The sequence below is a fragment of the Hypanus sabinus genome, chromosome 19, assembly GCF_030144855.1.
Source record: "Hypanus sabinus isolate sHypSab1 chromosome 19, sHypSab1.hap1, whole genome shotgun sequence".
NCBI lineage: Eukaryota > Metazoa > Chordata > Chondrichthyes > Myliobatiformes > Dasyatidae > Hypanus > Hypanus sabinus.
Genome location: NC_082724.1, coordinates 74,170,909 through 74,192,133, shown reverse-complemented (window position 1 = coordinate 74,192,133; position 21,225 = coordinate 74,170,909). Strand labels below are relative to the sequence as shown.

General features: G+C 43.3%; 1 protein-coding gene across 8 annotated transcripts in view; it reads right to left on the bottom strand.

The window, feature by feature from the left end:
• The window catches only part of plxnb1b (plexin b1b), a 411,056-nt gene that overhangs the window by 127,047 nt on the left and 262,784 nt on the right, over positions 1-21,225 (bottom strand). For all 8 annotated transcript variants that reach the window (XM_059944759.1, XM_059944752.1, XM_059944755.1 and 5 more), the window contains one exon: positions 13,961-14,093. In XM_059944759.1, coding sequence (XP_059800742.1) covers positions 13,961-14,093 — 133 coding nt within the window. The remainder of the gene's footprint in view (positions 1-13,960; positions 14,094-21,225) is intronic.

Sequence of the window (21,225 nt, the reverse complement as noted above, 5' to 3'; positions counted from 1 at the left end):
ACCAGACAACAGATCGCAGTTATAGATGCGTCTCAGGTAGAACTGAAAATGGTGCTGGATACAGGGTCAGCTTTGTCTACAGTTCCAGACACTGACTACAACAGACTGTTTTCTAACATACCATTAGAGAAGACCTCAGTGATGCTAAAGACCTACACAGGCAAAAAAGATCCCCCAAAGACAAACTGAAAGTGAAGGTGGTGTATGGAGGGCAAACACTGCATTTGGGGCTTTATGTGGTGAAAAGTGGAGGGCCAGCACCTTTCAGGCGTGAATAGGAGAGAAAAATCCAACTAGACTGGCACACAATCAAAGCTCTAAAAGCTCTATGGTCTGTTTGCAAAGAGAGAGAAATCTGAATTTCTCAAGAATTAAATCTCATATTGTGGACATTTCATTGACATGCATAAGTCATGAGAGAAGACTGAAGCAGTACTACAGGTGCCCAAACCTGAAAATGTATCACAACTCAGGCTATACTTGGGCCTTGCAAACTACTTCCATCAGTTTCTCCCAAACATTGCAACAGTGGTGCACCCATTGACCACACCACTACAGACAGGAACAAAGTGGAAATGGTCAAAGATGTGAAAGAGCATTCAAGGAAACAAAGAGACTAGTAACATCTGATGAACTGCTCACCCATTATGACCCATCCCTGCCCATCAGACTGGCATGTGATGTGTCTGTCCCCTTATGGCATTGGAGCCATTTGTCACACATTCTGAAAGATGGATCTGAATGTCCAATTACATCAACAAGCACAGAACACAACAATGCACAGATTGACTGAGGGGCCCTAGTCTAGTATGGGGAATAAAGAAGTTCCACCAAAACCTCTATGGACAAAAGTTTATGTTAGTGACAGATCACCTGCCCCTTGTGTCTATTTTCATCCAGGAAAGGAATTCCAGTGATGACAGCTACCTGGTTACAATGTTGGGCACTATTCCTAGGAGCTGACTCTCATGACATAGAGTTCAAGGTTATGAAACAACAGCATTGCTGATCGCATGCCACGTCTTCCACAATTGGCAACTGAAGAAGTCTTCACACTGCAACCCAGCAGAAGTGTTCCACATCTCATCGGTGGACTAGCTGCCTGTAACAAATTCTAAAATACAAAGGGAAACAAGGAATGACCGAACATTGACGGAAAATGGTGACCCTATGTTTCCAGAGTTCTTAGTGAGACCAACTGTCGGTATGTCAAAAAACGCCGGTGTGTAGATCTCGTGCTGTGGCTCCCTCTAAACTGTGCACCAGAGCGTTAGTGGATCAGCATGAAGGACACCTGGGTACAGTCAAGATGAAGAGTCTCAGCCGCAGCTACATATGGTGGCCAGATGTAGAAATTAAAGACTTGGCCATAAGTTGTCCAGGATGCCATAAAGTTCAAAATGCACCCCCACAGGCTCGTGGGTGTGGCCGTCCTCACCGTGGTGAAGAGTACATGTTGACTTTGCTGGGCCATTCATGGACTCTGTGTTTCTGATTGCTGTGGATGCTCATTCGAAGTAGCTGGAGGTCTTTGCAACCACCTCAGCAAAGGCAGTCTCCGCTCTGAGGGCTACCTTAGCCAGAAATGGCTTACCTGAAGGAACTGTGAGTGGTAGCGGGTCATAATACACGTTAGAATTCTAACTGCTTGAGGTTCCGGTGACATCATCGTCCAGAATGGCAGCTTAAGTTAATAGCTCCTCCGGAAAAATGCAGATTAAGCCCCATTAATCCATCAAATATAAGATCTTTTGAAAATATCTGAATTGATAATGGGGGCAAGAATGGGGAAAAAGAAAGGAGATTAAAAAAAGCATCACTGCGGAGCCTATGGACGAGAGGGGTGCAGCGAGCGGCTCTCCTACCCAAACACCTGGTAGCGAGGATAATGATCAGCCTCGTTCAGGCGAAGCAGCAAAATGATAAAAATTCTGGAAGAGATATGAGGATTCCAAAAAGATATAAATCAGCAACTAAATGATATCAACTCAGAGCTCGCCAACATCAGTCAAAAGATAGTGGTGGCAGAGAGGCGAATTGAAAAGGTGGAACATTGTGTGCAAAACGTGGAATGGATACTAAGTAAGGCAATAAAAATATTAAATCAACAAGAAAGTAAAAATATTAAATCAACAAGCTGCTAATGTGAGAGGGAGAGAAGAAGAGGGGGTGCGGTACCCAGAGCAGATGTGAGAAAGACAAAGATTTAAAGTTATGGCTCCATGGATGATTATTTACTTTTGCTCCAAGGACACTTTGCCTGCTTGTGAGTATTCCTGCTCGACCAGGAGGGAAGATCACAGCAGAAATATATCAGGATATTGTGGCGACCCACTTTCTGTGCAGGCGAACTGGCTCACAAATAGCCAGCGTGCGGGGGGAGACTTTGGTAATGCACCTCTGACATCATTTCCGCCCGGAAAGGGCGGGCGCTAGGGATTTAAATGTCAACGCCGCGAAGTTTGAATAAACTAGTTTCAAAACGACTTACCAACTGCGTGTCGTTATTTCAGCGCTGTGTGTAGCACATCGCTATATTGGTGACCCCGACGGTCCAAACAGGATTTGGACCAAAGATGACCGACTCCTCATCAGTTCACACAGTTTCGCTAAAACTGCCAACTTTCTGGACGCTGCGACCACGTGTGTGGTTTAGCCAAGCAGAAGCCCGGTTCCAGATTCGGCAGATATCCTTTGATTCCACGCGTTACTACCACGTGGTGAGCGCCCTTGACCAGGAGACGGCCGCCCAAGTTGCGGATTTCATACAGTCACCCCCGGAAGAAGGCAAATATGAAGCATTCAAAGTGCTGCTCATTGGGACCTTTGGCCTCTCATGGCGTGAGCGGGGTGCCCGCTTGCTTCACCTGGATGGTTTGGGAGACAGACTGCCGTCAGCATTGATGAATGAGATGCTGTCCCTGGCTGATGGACACAAGCCCTGCCTCATGTTCGAGCAAGCGTTCCTAGAGCGACTGCCCGAGGACATACATCGACTGCTGGCTGACGCACCACGGGGTACAGCACCACATTCTGACCCAGGGACCACCCCTCCACGCCCGCGCATGAAGGCTCCCCCTGGAAAAGCTCCGCCTGGCGAAGGAGGAGTTCAAGAGGATAGAGGAATTGCAGATCGTACAGAGGTCCGACAGCCCATGGGCCTCCCCCCTGCACATGGTGCCCAAAGCAGCCAGGGGTTGGAGCCCATGCGGCGTCTACCGCAGACTGAATGAGGCTACAACTTCAGACCACCACCCCGTGCCGCACATACAGGGCTTTGCAGCAAACCTGCACGGGGCAAGAACCTTTTCCAAAGTAGACCTCGTCCGGGGATACCATCAAACCCTGGTGCACCCTGAAGACATCCCCAAAACAGCACTCATCACCCCGTTCGGCCTGTTCGAGTTTCTCCGAATGCCGTTCGGCCTGAAGAATGCCACACAGATGTTCCAGCGGTTAATGGATGCAGTGGGACGCGACCTGGAATTTGCGTTCATCTATTTGGACAACATCCTTATAGCCAGCTGTTGTCGTCAGGAGCATCTGTCCCACCTCCGCCAGCTCTACTCCGGCCTGAATGATTTTGGCCTCGCGATCAACCCGGCCAAATGTCAGTTCGGTCTCGATACCATCGACTTCCTGGGCCACAGGATTACCAAAGACGGGGCAACACCTCTGCCCGCCAAGGTAGACGCGATCCGCCACTTTGCCCGGCCCAACACAGTCAAAGGACTGCAGGAGTTCTACCTCCGTTTCCTCCCCTCGGCAGCCTGTATCATGCACCCTTTGTACATCCTGAAGTCGGGTAAAGGCAAGGATATTACTTGGATGAGGAGGCCGTGGCCGCTTTCGTTAAAGCCAAGGAAGCCTTGGCAGATGCCGCGATGCTGGTGCATCCCAGAACGGACGTTCTGACCGCAATCACAGTGGACACATCCGACACAGCAGTCGGTGGGGTGTTGGAGCAGCTCATCGAGGGGCGCTGGCAACCCTACGACCTACGATCAGCAAGCACCTACGACCACCTGAACTCAAGTACAGTGCTTTCGACCGGGAGCTGTTGGCACTGTATCTGGCAATCCGGCTTTTCATGTACTTCTTACATGGCAGGCCGTTCACTGCGTTCATGGACCACAAACCGTTGACCTTCGCATTCACGAAGGTGTCTGATCCCTGGTCGGCTTACCAGCAGTGACATCTGTCCTACATCTCCGAGTACACGACGGACATCCAGCATGTCTCGGGAAAGGACAACGTTGTGGCGGACGCACTCTCCAGACCAGCTGTCCAGGCCCTGTCCCTGGGGGTGAACTACGCAGCACTGGCGGAGGCGCAGCAGGCAGATGACGAGATGCCCAGCTACAGGACCGCAGTCTCGGGTTTGCAGCTGCAAGACTTTCTCGGAGGCCCAGGTGAGAGGACCCTCCTGTGCGACGTGGCTACCAGCCAACCTCGCCCCATCGTCCTGGCAGCCTGGCGACGGCTTACACGGTTTGGCGCACCCATCTATCAGGACAACCGTCCGGCTGGTCTCTAGCAAGTTCACGTGGCACGGACTTTGCAAGCAGGTCAGTGAATGGGCCAGAACGTGCGCGCAGTGCCAAACAGCCAAGGTGCAGCGGCACACTAAAGCCCCGCCGCAGCAGTTCGAACCCATCCACCGGAGGTTCGACCACATTCATGTGGATATCGTGGGCCCCCTACCAGTGTCCCGAGGAGCGCGGTACCTCCTAACTATGGTAGACCGGTTCACGAGGTGGCCAGAGGCGGTCCCACTCACCGACACATCTGCCGATTCCTGTGCCTGAGGACTGATCACAACCTGGGTAGCACGCTTTGGGGTACCGGCCCACATTACCTCCGACAGAGGCGCCCAGTTCACCTCCAACCTGTGGTCGGCTGTGGCTAGCCTGCTAGGAATGCAGCTACACCACACAACTGCCTACCACACACAGTCGAACGGACTGGTGGAACGCTTCTACCATCACTTGAAGTCGGCTCTCATGGCCTGCCTGAGAGGACCTAACTGGGTGGACGAGCTTCCCTGGGTCCCACTTGGAATTCATACAGCGCGCCCCTGGCTGTCCCGTGAGAGTTCATAACCAGCCCCAAGGGGGCAAGAGGAAGAACTCACAGCAGTCCTGGACAGGCTACGCGAAAGGCTCGGCAACCTGGCCCCCGTACCAACTTCACAGCACGGACGTGTAGCACATCGCTACAATATACAACGTTCCCAAAAGAGCTGAAAGTTTGTCTATGATGGAGTTTGTACGGAAGTTGCTGCGGGACGCGCTCGAGCTTCCCTCCGACTATGGAGCTTGAAATTGAGAGGGCGTATCGTGCGCTCGCCCCGCAGCCCACTGGACATAGAGCAGATGAGCCACGCTCAATAGTAATCAGATTCCTTCAATACAATACCAAGGCAGAGATTCTACGAAGGGCCTGGGGAAAGAAGAGGGTGTTTTTGGATGGGAAATTAATGTATTTCAATCAAGATTACTCCTCCCCCGGCGATCCTGCAGAGACGTAAAGAATACTCTGAAGTAAAGTGAATATTAAAGCAAGGAAAGATAAGATTCCAAACTCTGTACCCTGCTAAACTGTGAGTGTTTTATGAAGACGGGATAAAACAATATCAGACTGTGGAAGAGGCGACTACAGACATGGAGGCCAGAGGGTTGCCCGTCAGTGTGATCAAACCAAGAGAAAGCCTGGCCAAGCAGTTATCCCACTCTGCTTGGGAAATAGTGAGAGAATCGAGAAAGCAGGGGACGGGAGGAGGGCGAGAGAAATATATCAGGAAGAGACTGTGAGTTCTCTGAAGACAGCTCTCACCCCCTCCAGAAGAGCCATGTTTGACTAACTTTAAAAATATTGATAAACTATACAAAAGCAAAAATAGACAGTGCTATACCTATCTCGAGAAATACTTATTATGATGTGAATTCTATGTTACTCAATTATTCTTTTTTATTCATTCATTCACTTCTTTCTCCCCACCCAAATGAGAAAATATATATACAGGAGGAATACACGGGGAAATCTTTTCTGTGTAATGGACATAGATTTGTTCACTTACTTTTATGGGTACTGCAATGGGGGCCCTCAACTCACAGGTAGGAAGGGTTATCCCCCACAGCTAGACATTTCCTCCAGCTCAACCCAGAGTCATCTACTAGAGACCTCAGCCTTCGAATCACACCTTTGCTGCCTTATTTTAATTATTTGCATTTCTTGGTTCTTATTTGTTCAGGGAGTAGATCAATTTAAGTTTTATTCTGCTAATTTCAATGATATATTGACAGATAAATACATATGGCTAAGCACAAAGTAAAATACATTTCTTTTAATGTCAAAGGGCTATTAAATCCAATTAAACACAGTAAAATTCTATCCAAAATGAAAAAAGAACAACCCCATATAGTATATTTACAGGAAACTCACTTAAGTGATAATGAACATGGAAAACTAAAGAGAATGGTCTTCACTAATTTGTTTTTCTCCTCATATAAATCAGGACATAGGTAAGGAGTTGCTATTCTTATCTCAAGCAAGCTAAATTTTGAAAAAGTATTTGAAATAGGAGATAAAGAGGGCAGATATATTCCGGTAAGGGGGAATATAGATAGAAATTCAGTTACTCTATTGAATATATACGCACCCCCAGGAAGTGATATTAGTTTCTTTCAGAAAATCACTAATTTTATGGTAACTGACACAGAAGGTCTCCTGATACATGGGGAGACTTAAGCTTACAATTACAACCAAAGTTAGAGTCTTCCAATAGAAAAACATATGAAACAAAATCCTTACATAAGAAAGTTAATACACTTTTTGAGGATGTTGGTCTAATTGATATATGAAGGGACCTTCTCCCCAACAGAAGGGATTACACTCATTATTCTGCCCCCCATTCTGTATATACAAGAATAGACTATTTCATAACATTTGGAAAAGACAAAATAAACAAAATAAAACAAAATAAACACCTGTGGAATTGGGACAATAGATGTAAGTGACCATGCACCCATATATTTATCTGTTGATTTTGACCTACAACCAAAGAATACTAATTGGAAACTAAATTAAAGTCTACTCAATGATCCGTATTTTAAGGAACAAATTAAAAAAGAAATTGGTCTCTACTTAGAATTCAATGATAATGGAGAGGTTTCACCTCCCATTCTATGGGATACTCTGAAGGTTGTTTTAAGAGGGAAAATTATAGCGATATCTTCATATAAGAAAAATATAAGGAATAAAACTAATGAATTACAAAATAGGCTGAAGGAACTAAAAAAGAAACACAAATTGAATTTGGCACAGGATGCATTAGAGGAAATTTTTTAAAAATAGGAATAAAATTAATAGTTTGGCTACACAAGAAATCAGGAAAAATTTAATGTTTCTGAAACAGAGACATTATGAAAGTGGATTTAAGTCTATGAAAATATTGGCGTGGGAACTGAAAAAAAAAACAGCAGAAAATACAAGTCATAGAATTAGAGATCAAAGAACAAAAATGATTTTAAAAAATAAGCTAAGTGAAATTCAAGAAGCTTTTGAAGTGTTTTATAACACTCTATATTCCAAAGTTCCAGGAGGAAGCATAACCCAAATTGACACCTTCCTGAATTCTCTAGAGTTACCCACTTTAAGCGAAGAACAAAATAGAAGGATGACTGCTGACATAACTGAAGTTGAACTAAAAGCCGCAATTACTAGGCTTAAATTAAGCAAATCACCAGGATCAGATGGGTATATGGCAGAGTGGTATAAAGAATTTAAAAATGAGTTAATTCCTGTCTTACTCCCCACAATGAACTGGGCTCTAAAAAAGGCACAAATGCCATCCAGCTGGAAGGAAGCGATAATCTGAGCTATACCGAAAGAAGGCAAGAATAAAATGGAATGCGGGTCATTTAGATCAATATCCGATCTTAATGTAGATTACAGATTATTTGCCTCCATCATGGCCAAACAATTAGAAGAGTTTCTACCCATACTGATACATAATATACGAAGAGCACTTCACATTATGGATCATATACAAAAAAAAAACGAAGCAATAGTGATTAGTGTGGATGCTAAAAAGGCATTTGATTTGCTTAATTGGAATTTTCTTTACAGAGTTTTACAAAGATTTAGCTTCCATAACACAATTAATAAAACTATACAGGCACTATTTGACAACCCTACTGCTCGGATTAAAATCAATGGATATTTAACAAATAGTCTTACCCTAGAAAGGGGCACGAGACAGGGTTGTGCATGGTCACCGCTGCTCTTTGCATTATATCTGGAACCATTAGCTCAATACATCAGACAAAATGAAGATATCAGGGGAATTACTATTAAAATGACAGAGCATAAATTGGCTTGTTACGCAGATGACATTTTGATCTATCTAGGGCAACCAACATACTCTTTACCTAAATTCTTGCAATCCTTTGAACAATATGGCCAATTATCAGGATACAAGATCAACGTAGATAAAACCCAATTACTTACAATAGACAATAGACAATAGGTGCAGAAGTACAACTATAGCCCATCATGAGAAATTGAAAGTAGATATCCTTGGGCATGGCAAACAGAGTCTTTCAAATATTTGGGCATCATTATGCCAAAAGATTTGGCAAAATTATCAGAATGCAATTATCAGCCTATATATAAAAATATTAAGGAAGATATAACAAGATAGAACTTAATTCCTTTTCTTAGTCTCAGTTCAAGGATTGAATCTATTAAAATGAATATACTTCCTAGACTTATTATATCACTTTCAGACCCTACCAATAGAGATTAATCAAAATCCATTCAATGAATGGAACAAAATGCTATCAAGATATATTTGGCAAGGTAAAAGGCCTGGAGTTCATCTCAAAACTTAGCAACTAGCCAAGGAAAAAGGGGCATGGGGCCCACCTTCTATTAGAGATTATTATTTTGCAACACAGTTGAGAACTGTAGTACGTTGGTGTAACCCATCATATGATGCTCAATGGAAAAACATTGAGGAGTTACTTCCCATCCCCATAAAAGCAATTTTGACTGATACCAACCGACAAAGATACATAAATACCATTGATAACCCATGGGTGAAATGGACTCTTAAAATATGGAAAACTATTATAAAAGAATATAAACTAGAGGGAGATATTGCAATTCTCAAATGGTGTGCATATGACTTGGATTTTACGCTGAATAAACTGGATGCTAGATTTAAGGACTTGACAGCTAAAGGAATAACAGTTCTTTGCAATATAATGAAAGAAGGAACACTGTTCAGTTTTGAAATGCTTAAAGAGAAACACTTATTAGAAAAACAAGATTTTTATCAGTATTTACAGATGCAACAATATGTTAATAGATTGGTTAAAATGTAACCAAGGCAAGTACATGTTTGATAGAGCTATTTAGAAAAGCAAATAATTTAGATAACGAAAGTAGAAACATTTCAAACGGGTTTGTCAAATCTTAAAACACATTTGACTTCATACATCAAAACAAAATGGGAAAAGGAAGGAGGGATAATTATATCTGAGGAGGAATGGACAAAAATACGGAGATATCAATGGAAGTGTACCAGTTCACAGAAATGGAGGTAGTTTGGATGGAAAAACTTGATAAGATATTTTATTACACCCTCTCAGAAATCCCATTATGATAGTAACCTCCCTGTTTGCTGGAGAAATTTTTGAAATCAAAATGCAAACTATTATCATATTTTCTGGGAATACCCCGTTATCAAACACTATTGGAGGGAGATACACAATGCTCTACAAGACATCTTTATATGTTAAATACCCTTAGAAAGTAAGACCATATGTTTTGGGTATATACCTCAAGAATGGTTGAAGAGATTTAATAAATATTTAATGAATATACTGCTGGAGGCTGGTAAAAAGACTCTTACTAGGAAATGGTTATCACAGAAGAGCCCAACCTTAAATGTGTGGATGGAAATTACAATGGACATTTACAAAATGGAGAAGATAACAGCATCTGTTAATCATAAGTTGAAACAATTTGATTCACACTGGGAAAAATGGTTTAACTACATAACACCTCAAAGGCCTGATTTTATTCTCACAAATCAATGAATATGTTGTTAAAAAAAATCACTCCCTACTTGTACATAGTTTTCTCCTTTTGCTTGTTCTTTCTTTCCTCTCTTTTCTAAAAGTGTATACCCCAGGTAAATATTATGTGGAGATTTCTGGCATATACTGTATGACTATATGATATATATGTACAATATCTGAAATACATCTTATAGAAATGTTTGATGATGAATTTCAAAAAAAATTACAGAAAAAAAGATTTCTAACTGTTCATGAAGAAAAATGGCATCATTAATTTCTAGTTAGCTCCTCACCACCCAGCAACGAATCCAAACCTTCAGGAAGTTAATTAAAGCTATGGACAAGGAGAATATATCTCTACAGCACAAGATGGACAACTTACTTTTTACATATTAGTACTACATTCATGCAACAACAAATCAGGAACAGGAATCTGAGATCTCACATAGACCTCCTGAAACCAGATCTATAGAGGGAATTGCAGAAGAAACAGTTTACCCAGTTATCAAGTGAAGCAGCAAGGAGCATCGAGATTGGACAGGAAGTGTTGGCGTATGATTACCAAGAAGACAAGTGGATAGCTACAGGAACTGAAGTATAGAGTGGATGTTGGAGATCGGACATGGAGACGTGATGTGGACTAGATACTGGATGCTCAATTGAAGAACATACCCGAGTCGATTGCACCCAACAAGACGGACATATTACAGTCACCGGACTTACCTATCAATGATGATCATGTCACTAACAGCAACATGGCACTGGAAACTGAGAATATTGTCTTAGACAAGAGATCTGTCAAACCTGATCCACTCTATAAGTTCAGAAGTGCTATCCTTACAGAAATAGTGCACCCAAATGACTGAACTCTTACAACTGTGAAGTTAGGCTTGGACTGTTAATGTGAAAGCATGTTTATTTGGAATATGGGTTCATGGAAGGGAAATTTAATGTTTTGTGCATATACAATTTATGTTGCATTAACCTGAAAGGCGAGGAAGTGTAATGTATGGATCTGTTTCTTTTGGAAAAATGCCCCCCCCCCTTAGCATTACATATTGATTTATTGTCTACATGTGTGCTGTTGTCTATGCATGTGTGTTTCTCTCTCTCTGCAATGTGAATACACCAGCTAAAGCCATTTCCCATCTGTCTGCTTTTATTTAATTGGTATGTAGTTGTGCACAGACACAACAATGTTCCTCTATTCAGAGGCTGTGTTCTCTGGTCCTAGATTCACCCATTCTTGGAAACATCCTCACCACATCCACGAAATCTAGGCCTTTCAATATCTAATATTTCAAGACACATCAATGAACTGAATGTGCTGAATCAGCTAAGCAGAACAAGCTTTAGGTATTTTGAATTTAAGAGTACATGGGGAAAATCTCTCAGAAATTAAATTATGTTACACCATGATTGAGAGTGTTTACATAGAACAGAACAGCACAGGAACAGACCCTTAGGGCCATAGGCCAGCTACAATCAGGAGACAAATTTAAACAAATGCCATCTGCCTTAACATGGTCGTTATCCCTCTGTTCCCTGACTGTCTAAACAACTCCGAAACAATTCCATCATATCTGTTTCTAATGCCTGCCCAGCAGCCAATCCAACTCTGAGAGAAAAAGCACACAACTTCCTTTAACTTTTCCCCTCTTACCTTAAAACCTATGTCCTTGTAGCATCTGACATTTGCATCTCGGAAAAAGACAACCTATGATCTATAATTTGTATATACTTCCACCAGATCACCCCTCAGCCTCCTGTTAGGAATTTGTACGTTTTCCCCATGGCCCCTTGGACTTCCTCTGGGTGCTCCAGTTTCTTCTCACATCCCAAAGACATATGGGTTTGGGTTTGGATTTGGTTTGAGCTGATATGCAATGGACATGGTGATGCTTGTGCTATGTCCCCTGCACGTCCTTGGACTACATCTTTCCAGTAAGATAGCAGCGCACTCTGATGCAGCAGCCTCTCCAGGGCCAACCAAATGTCTTTTTGTCTTATCTATGATCGCAAGGCAATGCTGGACATTAAGAACTTCAAGTACTGCAGAGCTTCCCCATCAGTGAATTGGCAGAGGAACTGGTCTTGGTGCCTGCTACAGAAAGGCATCAGAGTTGGTACGCAAAGGGTGAACGTAGTTTAACAGCATGCCATTGTCTTGGTCCTTTCTCTTGTGATCACAAGACACTGACGGATGTTGGTAAAGTAAATAACTGCAAGCCTGGTTCATTGATTCATTGGTGAGGTCAACAGTGGGGGAGTTGCGTGGCCTTAGTTGTAAAGAGGACTCTGTCTCATGCCACGGGCTTGCCTGTTGCAGCAATCCAGGAGGGGAGACAATGGAGGGGCAGTGTCGTGTGGCGTCCATCCTGGATTGGGGACTGGACCCTCCCGTCAGTGCTGCCCTCCAGTATTCGCTCAGTAGAAGACAAGCTGGATTGTATGCACCCGTACATCTGTCTGTGCAATGCTGAGAACTGCTTGTTCTTGCCAACAACATTGATGTACCATCAGTTTACAGGATATATCACTCAAGAGACTTGGTCTACATATTTTTTGTTTACAACTGTATGTGTTACTTACTGTTTGACATGTGCTATTTGTGCCTTGTGCTGTGTTTGACTGTTGATACTGTGTTTTGTAACTTGGCCCCAGAGGAATACTGTATTCATGTGTGGTTGAATAACAATTAAACTTCGTCTTGATCATTAACACAAACAACACATTTCACAACATGTTTTGAAGTACATGTGACAAATAAAGCTAATCTTTTTCATTGACTTTAGACTTAATAGCTTTTAATTTCTAAACATTAGAGGCTCGCAAAATCAATGGCAGCTCTGACAGATTGCAAGGCCTCTACCACCATCTCTTTCAGCTTTACCTGTCTCAGTGGCAGGATCCTTAAGAAATGCCGCACATAAGCCACAGCACTGCTCTTTGAGGAGTAGGTAGGTAGGTGGTCATATTGGGACACACAATGTTCCCAAGCTGTTCAATACAGCTCACCATCCACATCCTTGGGAGGTACCTTGCCAAAGTTTAGCTAGACATGTGAGAAAACGTGCCCCACAATCTTGCCCATCAGAAAGTCACCAGTCTGAATCCTGACACTGCTGTTTAGAGAACAACACGCAAAATGCTGTATGAATTCAGTAGGTCAGGCAGTATCTACGGAGGGGAATAATCAGTTGACAATTCGGGCCAAGAACCTTCATCGGGACTGGAAAGAAAGAGGGAAGATCTCTTCCCCACCCTCTCATTTTGGAATTTTCCCCCTTCCTCCACAGTCCTGATGAAGGGTTTCAGCCCAAAACATATCCACAGATACTGGCTGACCAACTGAGTTCCTCCAGCATTTTGTCTGTGTTGCTCTGGATTTTCAACACCTGCAGAATCTTGAGTTTATTATTTACCCTTCTTTCTAAAGTCACCTCCCTCATCAGTTCTGATGCAAGGTTACCATACGAAACATTCACCTTCCCTCAAACAGAAGCTTCCCTCATCAACCCACACAAAAGTCTGGAAGAACTCGGCAGGATAGGGTGTAGAGTGGAATAAAAAGTTAAAGTTAAAGTCTGTCCCAAGTCAGTGCTTATGCAGGTTTCCATGGCATGAAATGACTGAGAGTTTGAGACTCCCCCCCGCCCCCCCGGATAGGACACCAGTCTATCGCGAGGTTAACCCCAGCGTACCCCATTTCAGCTGGAGCAATGTGTGGTTAAGTGCCTTGCTCAAGGACACAACACACTGCCTTGGCTAGGGCTCGAACTCATGACCTTCAGATCGCTAGTCCAACGCCTTAACCAGTTGGCCATGAAGTGGAATGAAGACTTGACATTTTGGGCTGAGAAGCTTCTCACCTGCTTATACTCCTCCCTGCTTATGTTCGCTGGGGTCAGAGTATGGACCCGCAGGCACTGCTGACCTTCCCTGGAGCTCCAGAGCCACTGAACACCTTCCCCAGCTCTCCTGCATTCTGACTTCTTACTGCACCTGCAGATTGAAAGGAAAGTTGCATTAATACTAGACTCACGACTGGGAGGTCTGTCCACTGTGCTCTTTGCTATCAGAACTGTGAACTCAAGCAAACAATTATTTAACAGAACAGTAGCACAGCAGTTAACATAACAATTTACAGTGCCAGGGCCCTTGGGTTAAATCCCACTGCTGTGTATGAGGAGTTGGTATTTTCCCCGCGATTCCTCTGTGTGCTCCAGTTTCCTCCCCACGCACACCTGCACAGTCAGTTGTAGGCATGCCATCACCTGCGGACTGGCCCCAGCACATCCTCAGACTGTTCTGGTCATTGATGCAAGTGATGCATTTCACTGTATGATTTAAGCTACATGTGACAAATAAAGGTAACATTTAAACAGTGAAAAGAATGTCAGCCTCTTTTAAAAGGAACAAATTCGTCAAAGCCTGTGAAATAATATGGCACACTTTCACAACACAGTGGTAAATTACTGAACCTTTTACCCTGTGATTGAGGACTTTACACAGGACAATTTTTTTATTAACTCAGTAACGGTGGTTGATCATACAGCTGGTGATCTTTAGAGGTCATTCCAATCTCTCTCCATCCTCCACAAAAGACAGGATTGCCTGGTGGCTGGTTATTACAACTCGACTTCTATTCCCATTCCATTTTGTCAGTCCGTCACTGCCTTCTCTACTGCCATGATGAGACCACACTCGGGTTGGAGGAGCAACATCTCATATTCCATCTAGGTAGCCTCCAACCTAATGAGATAACAGTTTTCTACAGACCTGGTAATTTCTCATCCTTACCATCTATCTTTTTTCATTCCCATTCTCTCTTCACCTGTCAATCACTCTCCTCTGGTGACCCTCCTCCATGGTCCACTGTACCAGGTTCCTCTTTCTGCAGCCCTTTACCTCTTCCAAATATCACATCCCAGCTTCTTGCTTCCAACCCACGCCACTTCCCACTTTGCCCCTCACCTGGTCTCACACATCTCCTTATACCCTTCCCCTCCCTCCACCACGTTGTTCTGGCTTCTTCCCTCTTCTCCTCTAGTCACAATGAAGGGTCTCAGCCCAAGCATTTGACCTGCTAATTCCCCTATGTAGATGCTGCCTGACTTCTCAGTTCCTCCAGCACTTTGTGTGTACCTCCGAGCAAGAGCTTTCTTCCCCAGTAACAAAACTTCCACTGCAGTAAGAAATGTTATTATTACAGAATGCAATCTGCAGGCAGGCCTCGCCGTCCAAAGAAGGATTCTGCAACCCTGACTTGAATTCCCATTGGGAAGTGGGCCTCCAAAGCACTGTGAGGGCAAGCACAGAATGCAAAAACCGTACTTTGCCCAAGCACATTTCAGACCATGGTATTTCCTTCAATTCATTCTAAACTTTGCAGAATATTAGTCCATTGGACTCTCTGGAATTTAAACATAAAGACTGTTCCTTAGGGTTAGAGTCACAGAGGATTTGGTTCCGAGTGAAGATTGCCCTTTTTGTCCATTTTCAGCACATATCCCTCTAAACCTTTCCTATTTGTGTACCTACCCAAACACCTTAATGTACCTGCCTCACCCACTTCCTCCGGCAGCTTATTCCAGGTGACAGAGTTGAGGTTAAGGCTTCTATTAAATCTCTCCTATCTCACCCGAATCCTATGTCCCTCGATCTTGATTCTCAACCCTGGGGAAAAGAGTTTGCGCATTCACCATTTAATGTGCCTCATTTTTATACACCTCTAAGATCATCCGTCAGCTCTCCTACACTCCAGCAAACAAAGCTCAATCTCTTTCTGTAATTCTGTTCCTCAAATTCTTGCAATATCTTCAGAAATCTTTTCTGCACTCTTTCTGTTTGATGACACTTTTCATACAGCAGGATGGCCAAAACTTAACACAATTCTCCAATTGCACCCTTATTGATGTATTGTATAACTACAACATAACATCCCAACTTCTATACTCAATACCCCGAGTACTGAGGGCCAATGTGCCTTCAATACTTTCAGAAACACTACTTATCAGGATCTTAACACCACATGGAATAGGAACAGAACTAGGTCATTTGGCCCATTGAACCTGCTCCACCATTCAATCATGGCCGATCCTTCCCCCCTCCTTAGCCCCACTCCCCAGCCTTCACCCCATAACCTTTGATGTTGTGTCCGATTAAGAACCTATCAATCGCTGCCTTTACAAATTCCACAAATTCACATACTCTGGCTAAAGAGATTTCTCTGTATCTCTGTTTTAAATGGATGTCACTCTATCCTGAGGCTGTGCCCTCTTGTCCTAGACTCCCCCATCGTGGGAAACATCCTTTCCACATCTACTCAGTCTAGACTTTTCAACATTCAAAAGGTTTCAATGAGCTCTCTTCCCCCCACCCCCAACACATTCTTTCTAAATTCTGGTGAGTACACACCCAGAGCTATCAAACGTTCCTTGTATGATAACCCTTTTGTTCCCAGAAACGTCCTTGTGAATCTTCTCTGAACCCTTTCCAATGCCAGCACATCTTTTCTTAGATGAGGGACCCAAAACTGTCCACGGTGAGGCCTCACCAGTGCCTTATGAAGCCTCAGCATCACATCCCAGTTCCTGTATTCCAGACCTCCTGAAATGAATGCTGACATACCATTGCCTTCCTCACCACAGAATCAACCTGGAAGTTAGTCTTCAGGGTGTCCTGCACAAGGACTCCCAAGTCCCTTTGCCTTCCAAAGTTTTGGATTTCTCCCCATTTAGAAAATAATCTGCACAATTATTTCTACTACCAAACTTAAATACAGCCTCAGCATGAATTCTTCCAAATTGTGAGGTTATGTGCTGACATTGGAGAGGGTCCAGAGGAGGTTCATGAAATTGATCCTGGGATTGAAATGCTTATCATATGAGTAGAGTTCGATGGCTCTGGGCCTCGATAAAATAGATGTGGAGAGTATGTTTCCTTAGTGGGAGCATCTAAGACCAGAGGACACAGCCTCAAAATAGAGGAACATACATTTAGAACGGAGATGAGGAAGAATTTCTTTAGCCAGAGAGTGGTGGATCTGTAGAATTCATTGCTGCAGACAGCTGTTGAGACCTAGTCATTGGGTATACTTAAGGCAGTGGTTGATAAGATTCTTGATTAGTCAGGACATGAAAGGATACAGGGAGAAGGCAGGAGATTGGGACTAAGAGGGAAATGGATCAGCCATGATGAAATGGCGGAGCTGACACGATGGGCAAAATAGCCTAATTCTGCTCTTATATCTTACGGTCTTTATTATGAACCCAAATCTTCTATAATTGTGGTGGGGGAAGCTGTGCATTGAGAATTTGGAACAATTGTCCTTGTCATGTTTTCAGTACATCAACTTTTAATCTTGATCCTGATACTTCCTTTGGCATATAATTGCAAAATTTACTAGATTTCATAAAGTACTGGATGATCACTCTCTGGACTTTTCCTGTAACTTTAATTATTAATACCACATTAAGCTCCTTTGTTGAAAGCTTAGCCCATATAGCTGTTAGTCACAGCCTGAAAAGGGTCCCGATTGCATGGAAAACATCATGTGTGGTCCCAATGCACATGGAGGGCTGACTGAAGATCTTGAATAACTACTGTCCAGTAGCCCTGACTTCACACATTATGAACACTACAGAGAGACTGGTCCTGGCTCAGCTCTGACTCCTGGTCAGATCAGTCCTCAATCCCTGCAGTTTGCCTACTGGAGTCTACAACGCTGAACAGAGCCTACTCCCATTTGGATCACCGGGCAGCACTGAGGATCATTTTGCAAGTGCCTGCAATGCCATACAGCCCTCATTACTTTGTTCAATGCAGATCGTCACTTCCATTGTATTCTGGATAATGGACGACCTGACTGGCAGACCACAGTGTGTGTGGCTTCACAGCTGTGTGCCAGACATGGCCATAAACAGCACTGGGGCCCCACAGGGGACTGTATTGGCTCCCTTCCTGTTCACCCTGCATACCTCAGACTTTAGAAACAACAGTGACTCACGTCATCTGCAGAAATTCTCTGACGACTCAGCAATAGTCCGGTGCATAAAGGGAGGATGGGAGGATGAATACAGGGCCCTGGTGGAGGACATTGGCAAATGGTGCAAGCTGAATCATCTGCAGCTCAACATCAGCAAAACAAAGGAGATGCTGAATGACTTTAGGAAGACTAAACCTGCAACACTCCCTGATACTATTGATGATGAGGATGTGGATGTGGTGAGGACCTACAAGTACTTGGACTAAATATTTAAGAGGAGCACCAACACAGAGTCTGTGTACAAGAAGGGCCAGAGTCACCTCTGCTTCCTAAGGAGACTGAGGTCCTTTGGAGTATACAGGCCTCTCCTTCTACCAATCTGTTGCTGCCAGTGGTATTCTTCTGTGTGGTGGTGTGCTGGGGTAATGACATCAACATGGGTGATGCCAACAGGCTCAATAAACTGATTAGAAAGGCTGGCTCTTTTACAGAAGTCAAACTGCACACACTGGAGGCTGTGGTAGAACAAAGGACCCTCTGGGAAATCCTGGCAATCCTGGACAATACTTCTCACCCTCTGCATGCCACCTTGGCTGAATAGAGAAGCACTTTCAGTAATAGACTAAGAAAACTGTGCTGCTCCAAAGAGCACTATATGAGGTCATTCTTATTCTTGTCCATTCAGCTCTGTGAGTCAAACTATAGCCAGGGAAGTGATGAACCCCTCCTGTTAGACTGTTATTAACCTTTGTTCATCGGACCTCTATTTAAACTCTGTTAAACTCACCCTGTGAAATACTACCATCACTTCTTACCTGGACGGTGTGAGTGTGCATCCATTACTGTGTAGTATTATGGTAATTCTTGCACTAACATCTCATCAGTGTAAACATAGAAATCTTGTAAATCTTGTCATCTTTGATGTACATCTGATTTTTAAGGTGACATATTTTTTAATCTTTCTTAATTCCCTTCTAATATTTGTACACCTGTGCACTTGCAATGAATGCTGCTGTGACACTAATTTCCTTTGGGATCAATAAAGTATCTATTAACCAATCTGCCTCCAGGGGGCAGAGTGGTTTTATTCTCTCAACTTACTGCAGGTTTAATAATATTTGTGCTCCTGTTCTTAATGTCTGTGTTCTCCATCCAATTCAAATAAACTGTACTGTCTTCAATTCCTCATCTTGGTATTTTAAGGCCTTTGATTACATTCCCCACCAGTGAGTTTTCACCAACATAAACAAGATTTCAAAAGTGACTGCTCACACTAGCAGCACTCAGCCCGATAATGTGGCAATGCACCACTATTCACTGAGTGAAAAAATGCCTCAAACCTTGCAGGTATAATTCTCGGCATAATCACATTCCTCTATCCCTAGAGCCTTACAAAATTCCTTTCAAGCACCCTCAAAATACAGCCTAACATTTGCTGGTAAGGAAGTTACACTCAGTGACCACTTTCTTATGCCCAGCAGTGGAACCCAGTGTGATGTTCTTTGCTGTAGCCCATCCACATCAAGGTTCAATGTGTTGTGCAGTCAGAGATGCTTTTCCACACACTACTGTGTAATGCATATTTGTTTTTGAGTTAATGCCAGCTTGATCCAGCCTGGCCATTCTCCTCTGATCTCTCTCATTACAAGGCATTTTCACTCTCAAAATGGTCGCTCACTAGTTGTTTTTTGTTATTTGCACCATTCTCTGTAAACTCTAGAGATTATTTTGCATGAAAATCCCACAAAATCAACAGATTCAGAGATAGTTAAACCAACTTGCCTGGCACTGACAATCATTCCCGTCAGTCAGTTAAGTGCACATTTCTTCCCCATTTTGATTTTTGGTTTGAACAACAACTGAATCTCTTGATCACATCTGCATGTTTTTATGCATTGAGAATCATAAACGATCACAGATCTACCACATGATTTGCTGATTAGATATTTACATTAATGAACACATTTAGAAATGGCCACTGAGTGTGTATAGACTGGGTACTTCCATTAACTGGTCAATAACCAACCCCAAAATCCTTACCCGACTTTGTCAATAATACTAAGCCTTGTTTTTTTGAGCTTCAAGGTTATGTTTATTTACTTAAACTCACCCATCTGTTTAGTAAACTACCTAATTTATTAAATCACTGTTCCTGCCCCCACAGACTCCACACTTGGCCACAGAGGAATGCTAGTGCTTTGAAAGAGCACCAGAATCAGAATCAGGTTTAGTATCATTGACATATGTTGTGAAACTTGTTCTTCTGTTGCAACAGCACAGAAATGTTATAAATTACTATAAGAAATATATATTGTACAGTGAATAAGTATTGCAAAAAGAGAGGAAAGATAGCGAGGTAGTGTTCATAGGTTCATTGTCCGTTCAGAAATCTGATGGTAGAAGGGGAAGAAGATGTTCCTAAAACATTGTGCATGTTTTTAGGTTCCTATACCTCTCTCCCAATGGTAACAACAAAAACAGGGTATGTTCTGCGTGATGGAGCTCCTTACGATTCAATATTGTTGAATGTAATTTCCAGGACACAGTGTAAAGGAGAACAAAACAGTTGTTGCTTCAGATCCAGTGCAGCACAAAGAACACACACGTAATAAATATAAGTACATAAGATAGTTTATATAATAGGTTGATTGTTTGTCCATAAAATGACATCAGGGACAGGAGTGCTTGTACATAAGGTGACTCAGACGGGAAATTATAAAATAGTGGTGCTGATCGGGTTTACCGCTTAGGGAAAATAACTGTTTTTGAGTCCTGTGGTCCTAGCATGGACCTTTCAGCACAATCAGTGCTGCCTTCATGTGCATCTCCTCCTCCCTGATGAGAGTGAGACAAGCAGGATGGGCTTCATACTGTTACTGGCCCTTTTCTGCAAATATGTCTGTGATGGCGGGCAGGCTGGTTCAGGTGACTAGCCACTGAAGGGCCTTCCTGCAGCATGTTAGGATGCTTTCTACTACGTATCTGTACAAGGACATGAGTATAGATGTGCACAGTCCCACTCCCTTCAGCCTCCTCAGCACTAGTGAACTTTCCTGATTGTGTAGCATGTGTTCTCGGACATTAGAGTTTGGGTGATGCACTTTAATGATGGCTGTTAGTTTTTTGAGGCATCGTCTTTTGAAGACC